The following is an 11,705-nucleotide window of genomic DNA, read 5'->3' as shown; positions in this document are numbered from 1 at the left end:
AACTATTGCTCTTTGCTTAATGATGTAAATGTTAGTAAATACTGGTTCTAGCAGGCAAAGGAACTTCTAAAGACAATGGCTAGCCTCAGAAAATGCCTTGCCTCTGGTCTTCTGGGGAGCTTGGACTGCAAGCAAAGACACCATAGCCAACTGCAGGTGGTACCCAGGGATCAGCTGCCCTCTAAGGTGGCCAGGTTCTCAGGCAAAGAAGAGCTTTGGCGATTAAAATCAACTCCTAAACTGTACCCAAAAAACAGCTGAAGAGTCAGTGCAGGCTGCAAATGGAGGTGTAAAGGTGACTGTGCTAACTGAAGGTCACACTGCTTTCAAGATGACAACCTGTGACAAAATACTGGCTAACATGGCCAACTTACAAAGGCAGATAACACAAAAAAACTCCCTAGCAGAGCAGCTGTTTTGTTCTCTAAATAAATGACAGCACTTCAACAAGAGGCAGGTTCCACAGAGAGGGACATCCTGCAGGAAGTGTACTTTGAGGAGACCTGAAAGAGGAAAGGGTAGCTATTTGAGCAAATATCTCACAGCAAGTCACATAGGAAGTGGGAGGCCCAAAGTGGGAGGTATAATAGGTTGCATAAACAGAAGCATGAGAAGGATAAAAAAAAAAAAAAAAACACCAGCAAAAGAATCAGCCATAAGATGGTGACTCCAGCTGGTCTTACATATTGAATGGCTAGGAAATTATCCACAAGAGAAAAAGCTCAAGCAAGCCTGGACTCAATCTGAATTCATCACTTTGTGTCACCGTGGAAACTCTCTGAGCAGAGACATTTACAAGTCTCAAAGAGCAGTAGGAGCACAAATCCTACTGAAGATCAAAGGGCCTCTAGCCCAGTATATGTAAGACGAGTTTCCCCAATACATGGACTCCTTCCTGAGCAAATTAAACCTAGCCTTTCCTTTTTTGGGACCTTATTTAGGAAGTTACCAGCTGTCTTCAAATTCACACACTACCTCAGAGTGACTAGAAAAGTATTTGCCTCAAAGAATTAACAGGTACGAGGTGTTTTTATGTCATCTTCTCCCAAGGAAAGCTCCCTCTAGGCAAACTTCTTTTATCACTCACCCATTGTCCGCCCAGCTCAGCTAGCAGTTGTTGCACTCCAGTTATTTCACCACCCACCTTATGTGACTGTGACTTTGGCAGGTGACTTCCAGGTGCTACACAACTATCTTGGTAGACAACCCCAACTCACAGCAAAGTCTTCACTAAATTTGCCTTGCTTGTGCTTAAAAATCAATGTCTTAGATAAATATACCCAGCACTATGCATATCAGACTTACTGCAGCAGGGAGGAGGGGAAGTCCTTGACATCTTTATTTTGCTTTTGGTTTTTTGGTTTGTTGTTGGGTTTTTTGTTTTGTTTTTTTAAAGATGGCTCATCTTATGTTCTAAAAAACAAACAAACAAAGCAGAAAAGCCTATAGCTTTCATTATTGTTAATGTGAAACCAAACCGCTATGCAGAAAAGGAACAAACAGTTCTTTGAATAGATGCCACCGTTGTATTTAAAGAGTGGGAATTCAAATGAGCCTCGGTGAAAAGAAGGTGAGCAGTGTGCGCATTCTGTTTTTATTTATTGTTGGCAGAAATAGAGCATTACTTAGGTGTAATTTACATAAGAGTTTCTAATTTAACGCCAAGGTTGTTGAAGGGAAAAATGACATGCATTTATCAAGGGATAAAAATAGCAGCTATGCCAACATTTGAAACAGGCAGAGCCACAGAAACCTCGCTGTGCTGCAAAGCAAAGGACTGATCCAGTGAAAGCAGAGTAGGTGGCTAACTTTTCTAGGGGGTTTATAGAGTGGAAGAAAAAAAAGTCTACGCACCATTTCCCACATGCCATCTTATCAGGAAGGCTATTAAGCACGGTATAATTGCCCTGGTTCAGGCTTGATCATAAAGAAATGAACAACCACTCAGGTTTCAAGTGTGATAAAAACAACAAAAGCCTTTTTTGTTCTACTGATAACAAAATAACTTGATCATGGAATAATCCATAAATACAAGGTCCATATGGAAACCAAATGACCCAGTTATATTTACTATTGAAATGGGTTCTTGTAATTCCCTTTGAGTCATGTATATCAGAAGTTAGGGCTTTATCCAAAAGTTAAATTAACCATGTGTTAACTGTTATTTATTTATTTATGCATTTTCTGAATGGATTTGAGGGAGAGCTTCAATATCCTAACTTCATATTCAGAAAAGGTTAAAAAACAAAGGGAGATTGAAAGAAAATCTTAGTATCTAATAGGCCTGATACCTTTTCATTTTTAAGTTTTATACAAGTGTCAAAGCAATTTCACTGGCCCCAAAACAGACCACAGTAGAGAATGAGGCAGTAGAACTGGGATCTTGTTAAACCCAAGCATTCAAAAATCATTAGTCAGAACCCTGAAAAAAAAAAAAAAAATCACAAGATATGAAAATTAATAAATTTAAAGTGTTCCTTTGTTCATCTCCTGGGTTTTGAACCTTCTGGGTTCATCTTTTTAGACCCTTCTACAAAGACCCTACAGCTAGAAAAGTCCTTTAAAAAATCCTGAAACCAGGGATTCTCTCCAAAAATCACCCAACTCTGGGAGCTATAGGTTTTAGGGGCAAAAATATCTAAAACAGCAAGACTTAGAATAAAATTGAGAGAGCTGAACACTGTCAGAAATTTAGAAAGGTAGAATTTTTGTTTCTAGTAAAACAATACCACATTACGTCTGAAAATGTGTTTGTGTTGCTGAAGATGTTTTTAAACACTAAGGACTATGCTATTTATTTTAGTTTTCAGAACAGATCCCTTTATTTATTATTTAATATTTGAAATTTCTCCACCATGTATCACTTAAAAGTACTGTATTTTCTCAATTACAACATGCACATTTTTGTCCAAAAAGCAGCACAAAAGTAACTGAACAACAAGCAGGCTCAACTGAGCAGACTCAGCTCCCTAGTTGCTGCTACTCAATTACTTACCACAAAGAAAGATCTTTTTTCTTCATTCTTCTTTCAAAAACAAGATCCATATTTTAGTCTGTGGTGTGTTGTGTACAAGAAAATACGGTAATTAACTCCATGTTGAATGGTTTAGAGATGGTACCAATGTGGGAAAAATCATCAAATGCATCAAAAGTTGTAAATGTGAACATTTGCCATAGGGGTTCTTTCTTATCCCTACCAACTCATCCTGATATTTCAGCCTGAAACTGAAAATGTTATACAGTTATATAAAGAGTTTAGTTTCCATAGAAACTGTTATTATTGTCTAAAGAATTTAAAAATGGTTTTAAAAAGTGTGCATTTTGCAGTCCCATTTGCATACTGCAGATGCAAAATTTTCAACGGTTCATCATTTTACCAGTATTTATACCTTAGACCATTTTAGATGACATTCCTAGATTTAAGAACTTCTATATTATTGGCATAACTATATGTAACATGGAAACATTAATACATTTAGAGCCGTTTTTGTGTTTTACTACACTACTTATGTTCACGGCACGTGTACAGGTCTAGATATAGACAGACACAGAACTGTATCTAGAGATACTATCTCTAGATAGCTGTAATATAATTACTTATATTTTATTCTCATGCACACAGAACATGCCAAGCTAGAGAAACAAAAGCAGCCTGGACCAGTTTGCACAGCAGAATAGGAGTGGAGGGAGTGGTGCCCAGTAGAGGAAAGGCTAAGAGGAAATTACAAAGGAAGTTCCTTCATTGCAAGTATCAATTTACAAACTTGCTTCAGCATTTTTAAACCAAACAGTCTAGGGCCCCCAAGGTCCTGAAGTCCTAATCTATTTGACGTCAGGGAGAGTTCTGATTTAGGGAGGGCTATGGAATAAGGCTCTGAGGACTACATGTTTCAAAACTGCTCAAATTAATCTGTACATAAACAGTTTTTTCCTTCCGATTTAAAGATGAATTGCTTATTAATCTCCTCTCAAAATTACTTCTTCCTTCTTAAATGATTCTAATAACTTATTAAAAAGCAGAGGTTATAATAATTATCTTATAATTCCCTCAGCCCTGTATAGCTCTCATTATATTTGGAATGAAGACACTTCTCCTAATACACAATTATAAAGGTCTCTCCTCGTTTTCTCCAGAACATTAGCTCCATTTATCTTCTCATTTGCATATTCACCTCAATGCTCCTGTTGCTTGATATTTGCCCTCTCTTACAATTACCCTTCTCCCCCATTGCAAGATTTAGCACAAACATCACATTTTGGATGGAAAATGCTCTTGCAACTTCTGAGTAAGAAAACTGAACACATCCCTGAACAAGTTGGGGGGACAGGAAAGATGATTTTGTATTTAAATCTCTTGGCTAGAACAGAGGAAGTTTGGGATACATTCCCAGGGACTTTCAACGTATCACTGTGGGGGTTGACATTTTAAAGTTATGTAGGTGCCTTGAGATGCAAAAGAGCCTAGGGATTTTCAAAAGCACCTCACTCCCACTGAAAGATTCTCTGCCTCATATATATTGCCTTTAAATACCATTACAACTCTAGTGTTTGATCTATCTGTGCCTCAGTTCCCCCATCTGTAAGATGGTTCTGATTCTTTGTTTTCTCTGCCTACAAGGTAATATATCTCTGGGGCAGGGATTTATTATTGAATTGCCATGATTGATGGGGCCAAAATATAACGATATAATCAGTGGGTCAGTGTAGTTCTCATTTCCATATTAGCAGACCCTTGAGTTTCATTTATCAGGTATATTCAGTGTGCATTAGTATAAATCTACTGACCCATTCTAAACAGATGAACAAAGATGACTTTGACCAGTCTTCCCATGTAAAGAAATTTAACAACAATTTAGCCCCACTGATTACAGGAGATACCAGCAGTGGGGAGCCAGAAATAGGATGCAGTGGATGGGAGTGCAAGTAAGTATGGGGCCAATTACTACCACCAGTAGTTTTCATGACCCCAGCTATAAGAAGGATGTGGTGGTGGGCAGGACACCAAAATCAGCATGCAGGAAACCAAGTTCCAATTCCTGGTTCTGAGGAAGACTTCATGTGAAATCTGCATGAAGTCATTTAAGCTACCTTGTGCCTCAGTTCACCACCTGTAAAATGGAAGAGTACTTCTATGCCTCACAGGAGTGCTGTGAGGACAAAAAATATGAAGGACTGTGAAGTGACTCCGATCCTATGCTGAGGCAGCCCTTGTAGGTACACAGAGGTAGAATGTCATTCTTATAGCACTGGCAAGGGAGTATACAGGGGAGTATTTGGGTATTGCTACACCTTACCAAGGATTGTGTCAATAGACACCACATACTGTGGTCTTGGTTATGGTATTATAAGCTTTCACGTTCATAATACTTCCTCTCTATTCCTTGCATTCTGGCAGCATTTCACAGCATGTAAATGTATAGCTTAGTTTAAATGCTTGCCCCAAGAGCAAAACATGATATTTGTTTATGTCTAACAATGTGTCCAAGTGAGATAGATCAGCAAAAAGACTAAAAGTAAAGAAATTCAATATTTTTCCCTATGGCTAAAAGTGACCTAAACTGCTTCCTACAGTGATGAAGGGACTTTGTCATAGCACTAATAATGTTCTAGAACACTGTAGCAGGACACTAGGGTGCCTGCTACTGAGTAGTAGTAAATGGGTAGCTGCCAGCCAACAGGGCAGCAGCTGGGAGTTGCTAGGGCAACTAATTGGGTCAGCTGACCACCAGGGGGCAGGGCCTGGCCTTTAATAAGCAGAGAAGGCTAGGGCCAGAGGCAGTCCCCCTCTGTCAGCACAAGGAGAAGGCACTCTGTGGGAGTAAACAGAGCCAAGGATAACAGAGAGGTTTGATGGCTGGAGAGTGGCTGTGTATAAGGCTGGGTGGTGGAAACCCTGAGAAGGATACACAGAGATAGCCAGGTTGGCTAGGAGTTGCGTGATAACCCAGGAGGGGGGAGATTTTGGTTGAAGTTGTGTTATAACCCAGGAAAGGGAGATTTTGCTTTTGGGTTATTGTGTTTAAAACCGGAGGACCGGGAGAGGCTGAAGGGTGGAGGAGGCCTCAAGGGGAGCCCCCTCAGTAAGGTGGGGGTGCTCTGAGCCCCAGGGAGGGCGCTGTAGTGGTGCGAGAAGCACTGTAGGCCCAGTGGGCGTGGGCGCGAGAAGCATAAGTAGGCCCCAGCGAGGCATAAGCCCAAGAAGGCAGGTCTGGGGGCCAGGTAAGGCTAAGGCTGCCTGAGCCCCGAGCGTGTGAAGCACGGGGAGCACGAGTACAGGCCCGAGTCGGGCGAGAAGCGCGAGTGCAGGCCCGAGTCGGGTGAGGAGCGCGGGCCCGAGTGTGGGTGACCGTGAGACATGAGGGGTAGGCCCCAGTGGGGCGCTGCCTGGAAGGGGAAGCCCCGAAAGGGGGCGAGCCCAGTTAGAGACCCCAGTGTGGGCAAGTGCAGGAAGCACGAGCATAGAAAGCCCCAGTGTGGGCAAGTGCGGAAGCGCGGGGATAGAAGTGCCCCAGAGTGAGCAAGCAGGGGCGGAGAGCACGAGGCACAGGCCCCGGCGGGGCGAGAGTGCAGGGAGAAGCCCCAGGAGAGGGCGCATATCAAGTAGGCCCAGGAGAAGGCCAGCACAGGGAGTAGAGCAGACTCCTGGTATAGTAAGACCGGCCCCATGCCACGGAGGGCAGGAAGGCAGCCTCCCATTGATAATAAAAGATCAAAGAAGTGGAAGGCGAAAAAGAGGGGGGGTTTAGGACCCAGACTTGGCATGGTAGGCAAGGGCGCTAGGGGAGGTCACGGCACCCCTAGGTCTCGCTGCCACAAACACCTTCCATCTTGTTTGTTATTATTTCAATCAAAATAATTAAATGAAAATGAACATTAGAAAAGCATGTCTTGATCCAAAGCCCTCTAGATACTGTGGAAAGACTCCCATTAATTTCTATGAGTTTTGGATCAGATCCTGAAAACACAGGCCTGTTCACTAGTTCTTTGTAATTTTTAATGCACTTAGAAACAAAATGGCTTCCTCAAACTGGCAGAAAGCAAAGAGTTACGAAATCCAATACCAAATGTTGTCATAAACTAGAGGAATGCAAGGACCACATGATCACTTCTAGTCATGTGATGGACTACCCAGCCAATTCCTCTCATCTGCAAAAGATGGGTCTTGTGCTATGATCTGAAGAACACCAGGGTGTAGCGAGACTAATGAGGCAGATGAGTTTCATCATGAATTACCTTCCTACAAGCCTAAGAAATATTACATTTGGGAACTTATTCATCCCTGTTAACTGGCATCAAGGAAGCAGAACGCACATGAGGGAACCAGGGGCTTCAAGATAACCACCTGTCCACAGTCCATGGATTGTTTAAACATTTCTTGAAGTCCAGATCCTCAGATGTTGTGAAGCAGCAGCAATGAAGCTTTGACAGTTTATGCAAGGTGAGTCTCTGGATCATGCTTTATATCAGAATACTTTAGGATGAACAGATTGTGGACAGCCTACATGTGGGGGCAAAGGGCAAGAGATTTTCAACCCCATATTGACTCCTTTCAAGAGTCACAGTCCTTGTCCTCACTATGACTGGTGCCACTAGTGACTAGAGAGGAAGTGAAAACATGGGTAAGACATTCTACACCCTATTCACAAGTGTAGCAGTTGAGACGTGCCTCTGCATTTGGTAGCTCCAGGGGCATGTCTACACTAGATGTTTACTGCAAGTTGACTAATTAGCTGTGCATTAAACATCTCAGCTTCTACATGTGTGCCCTTACTAGGTGGAGTAAACTAATTTACTCCCCAGCAGCAAAGTACTTGTACTTACTCTGCAACAGCACACATGTAGACACTGCCTGGCTGGCTGGGGCATGAGGGTGCTTCAGTTTGGGGCCTTCCTGCTGGCTAGCCCCATGCTGAAGCTTCCTCATGCTCCATACAGCTCCTCCACAACACACTGAGCCAAGGGGAGCAGCCCTGGGCTGGCAGGCTGACCGCTGGGGCCCCCTGCCAGCCAGGGCTGCTCCACCCGGCTTCATGTGCTATGCCCGAATAAATTGTGCAGCTCATTGCACTGGAGTTAATTGCTCCAGAGCACACATGCAAATGGCATGCCCAGGAGCAATTAACTCTGGAGTGATAAGCTCTGCAGTTTATTCAGGTGCTGTAACTGCATGTGTAGATGCACTCCAGCTGCCACAATCTCTCTATGACAGCTATCATCTTGCCCAACACATCAGGGTGACTACCAGTGCTCAAACCAGGAGCTGTTGCAGTTTGAGCTGAAGAGCCAACCCTTCCTTCAGCTGCAAAAGACTTGCACTGTCCTGTGGGGCTCCGGCAGAGGAATCCCTATAAACAAAGCATATGCTCACCTAAGGGCTGTATCTACTTGCCAACAATGCTCCTAATATGTGACTGTGTATAATATAGATATGGCTGACCCCCATTTTGCTTCATGTGTTAAATAGCATTTCATCCACAGTCAACCCAGGTGCCATTTTTGTTCTGCTCCCACACATTCGTTGACAAAAGGCAACCTGATTCACTCAGGTGCTACATTACACCACCCTGGAAGTCAGGGTTTTCTCATACCCTTCAATTAATGCCACTGCAGTCATGTTGCACGATAACAAAAACAGCCTTTATGTAACCTAATAAATAAAAGTCACCAAGGTAATAGCTGTGCATAAATCTTAGCTAAAAATGTTTTGGTAGAAGAACACTAATGTCTTCTGTAAAGCGGGTGGCACTTTAAAATTATGTTCTAGCCATTGTTAATGTTTTATTGCTATTCATCGTAAAGCCATTAATCACAGAGAACTAATTTGATATTAATGTGGATGTCATAAAGCGATTCAGTAGCATTCCACTTGTAATTCAGCATTTCAAATGCTGCCAGCACTCCACAGAAAGCTTTGAAAACGAAATGTAAATGGAGTATTTTTGAGAGAGCTCCAGGTCCATGGAACCTGCTAACATGTATTGTCACAAAACCCAATCATGGGACAGTGTCCTGCAACACAGCAGGTTGGAGGAAAGAAGGAAGGGAAGGGAGTATAGGGGGAAAGATGGTGAACAAATGGAGACGGTGTCAATCCACCATCCATTTCCTCCCCTGAGGTTATGGTATGAATGGCATCTCAAGAGGCCACTTCAGCCTCGAAGCTTCAGCCACAGCTGTGAAGCTGTGCAGCTGTACTTTCAGAACCCTGGGGAGATTTCCTTCCCTCCTTTAACCTCTGGATTTCCCCAAGGCACAGCCCAGTTGCCAGAGCTGTGCGCTGGAGATTTTCCTTTCATATTAAATTCTCCATCCAAAAATAACAATATAGGCACGCACAAAAAATGTATTTCTATTACTGATTTTCTCAGAAGACAGTAGAAGGGAATTCCAAACATAACTGGGCCTCCTGGGACTAATACAAATGTGAACTGAAATCAGTTCAAAAGAGTCTTACTAGCCTCAACAGGCATCAGATCAGGATAACTGAAGCAGGAGACCATCCTGTACAAAATGCAACAAGAACTAAATGCTGAACCTAAGGGGAAGGAAAATCTTTAATTCTGTTGTATTCAACTTTAGAAATAACTCTCAGGTTTCAAGTTTTTTATTCTTTATCCACCATAAATACAACTTTCACCAGAACAGGACCAAATGCCACAGGTCTACATAGACTTGGTAAAGTGAAAATCCAAATATTTTTCTTTGTCTTAGAGAAATTCTCTCGTCCCTGTCTATCATTTCCATGAGGCCCTATCAAAATTATCAGTGTGACATCTTGTAGGTGTACAGCAAAACAGCCTACCTTGGGAGCTCTGGCATGTTTTCCACATCTGGCATCTTTGACAAGGCTGGTATCAAGCAGCTCTGTCTCCTATGTGGAAAAGTGGAAAATATATTGTCATTACACATGTCAAAAATATACTTATATGTGCAAGTTACAAAATATTGCCACCAGAGAAAGACGGTCTTGCAGTGAATATGATGCAGGCTGCAGAGTTTACAAAAGAACTACTTTTTAAATGTGCTTTATTACAATTTTGGAGCCTTAGTCAAATAGCCTGATTGTTTCCTCATGAGTCTGCTCTGATGTGTGTTATTTCTCTAACTCTTTGATCTTTGGATTGCTAACCATGATGATCCAAAACTATTTAGCCTGTTTTTTAGATTGCCAAGTACCCCTACTGAACCACATGATTTTTTTTTTTTTTTTTTTTAGGCAGAACATCCATTTGCTGGTATTTATGTATAGTTTCCCCCTCAATAATTAGTTCCTTGCTCCAGTATGAAAAAGAGAACTCTGCCTCACACAAAATCTGCCCTCTGCAATAGAAAATCTACTTGATCACAGACAGAATGCTTTGAAAAGCATGCATGAAAAAGAGGGATGTTATACATTTGGTGATAACATGCTCCATCAATTTTATGGAGACTTATTTTCCTTACTGCTCAGGAAAAGTCATGTACTTTTGACAAGCTTTCATAGTTCATGACACTTCCCAGCCCCCAAGAACACGCTGTATTTGGTAACCACGAGAACAAAAGCAACATACAATAGGCTATCCTCTATAGAGGGAAATAGCTTAAAGGAAAATGTTGCAGTGGATTTTCTCTGGTTTTTAGTTTTTAATATCAACTCAGCTTTCAAAAATATATATGTTTGCATATTTAGGGCCAGACTGTCCTGTCTGGTGCCCCTTTTCAGAAGAACAAGGCATGGCAGATGCCTCCCTACTCCCTTCCATTCCATGTTCAGCAGAGAAGAATGGGAATTGCTCTCCAAGGGGCTGCTACTAATTTGTACTGTGCATGTGAGTACAAGGGGTGGGCACACACAGTACAAATGGCTTGAGTCTCAGTATTTCTCATATCTAGCTTGGCAGCCCAGCAGCACTGGTGTCTAGGGGGGTACACTTGCACCAGCTTCAGAGTATTCTACTCTCTCTGGAGTCGGGGGTAACCAGGAAGCAAATCTGTAACTTTGAGTCAACATCTTTCCCTTAGATATTCCTTAGATAGCACAAGTTTTTTGGAAGAAATGCCTGTACAGAGCAAGTAAGGAAGGAATAACAATGGTACAATTTGAAAAGGCCCAGATGTCTGCTCATGTACCTTTCCCACGCGCTCAGACCCAGGCATCAGGCACATATTTTTTCCCCCAGAGGCAACAAAAATTATCTCGTGAGATGAAGGGAAACAGGTTTAATTTGACATGGCATTGATTAAACATGTTAAAGCACATCCTACTCCTGTCTTCCTCATTTGCATCATAATACAGACTAACTGTCCATGGTAGCAAGTTCACATTCAAATACACATTAAATATAAGCAATTACAGTTATAGTGTTGAAGTAGGAATGTGACCACAGTGCATACAGCCTAATTTAATGCATTTTCAGCATTCAAGTAATTACTTCACTGATTCTCAGAGATTCTGAAATTTAAATGGAGTGAAAAGGATCTATATTTTGAAAAGCAAACACCAAGTTCCCAAAACAAAACACAGGTATCTTTAAGTGACATAATGATCTTGCCATGGGTTATTCTGTACACTGATTTCTTTTCTATTTTTATGAATCAAATCCTGCACCAACCTTGTCCCAACCCCCAAACACTTACCATCCTACCCTGGAAGTACTTCCTATTCTGAGAACACTACCTATTCTGTTCCCAAATAGCTGGGGGGGGGGGGGGGGGGGGGTGGGGGG

General features: G+C 42.1%; 1 protein-coding gene across 5 annotated transcripts in view; it reads right to left on the bottom strand.

Moving 5' to 3' along the window:
* The window catches only part of PLCB1 (phospholipase C beta 1), a 948,624-nt gene that overhangs the window by 685,159 nt on the left and 251,760 nt on the right, over positions 1-11,705 (bottom strand). For all 5 annotated transcript variants that reach the window (XM_019516220.1, XM_019516217.1, XM_019516218.1 and 2 more), the window contains one exon: positions 9,803-9,871. In XM_019516220.1, coding sequence (XP_019371765.1) covers positions 9,803-9,871 — 69 coding nt within the window. The remainder of the gene's footprint in view (positions 1-9,802; positions 9,872-11,705) is intronic.

The sequence above is a fragment of the Gavialis gangeticus genome, unplaced genomic scaffold (genome assembly GCF_001723915.1).
Source record: "Gavialis gangeticus isolate Ggan-Ray unplaced genomic scaffold, GavGan_comp1, whole genome shotgun sequence".
In the NCBI taxonomy this organism is placed as follows: Eukaryota; Metazoa; Chordata; order Crocodylia; family Gavialidae; genus Gavialis; species Gavialis gangeticus.
The sequence above is the reverse complement of the archived record's forward strand: the minus strand, read 5'-3'. Positions and strand labels throughout refer to the sequence as shown.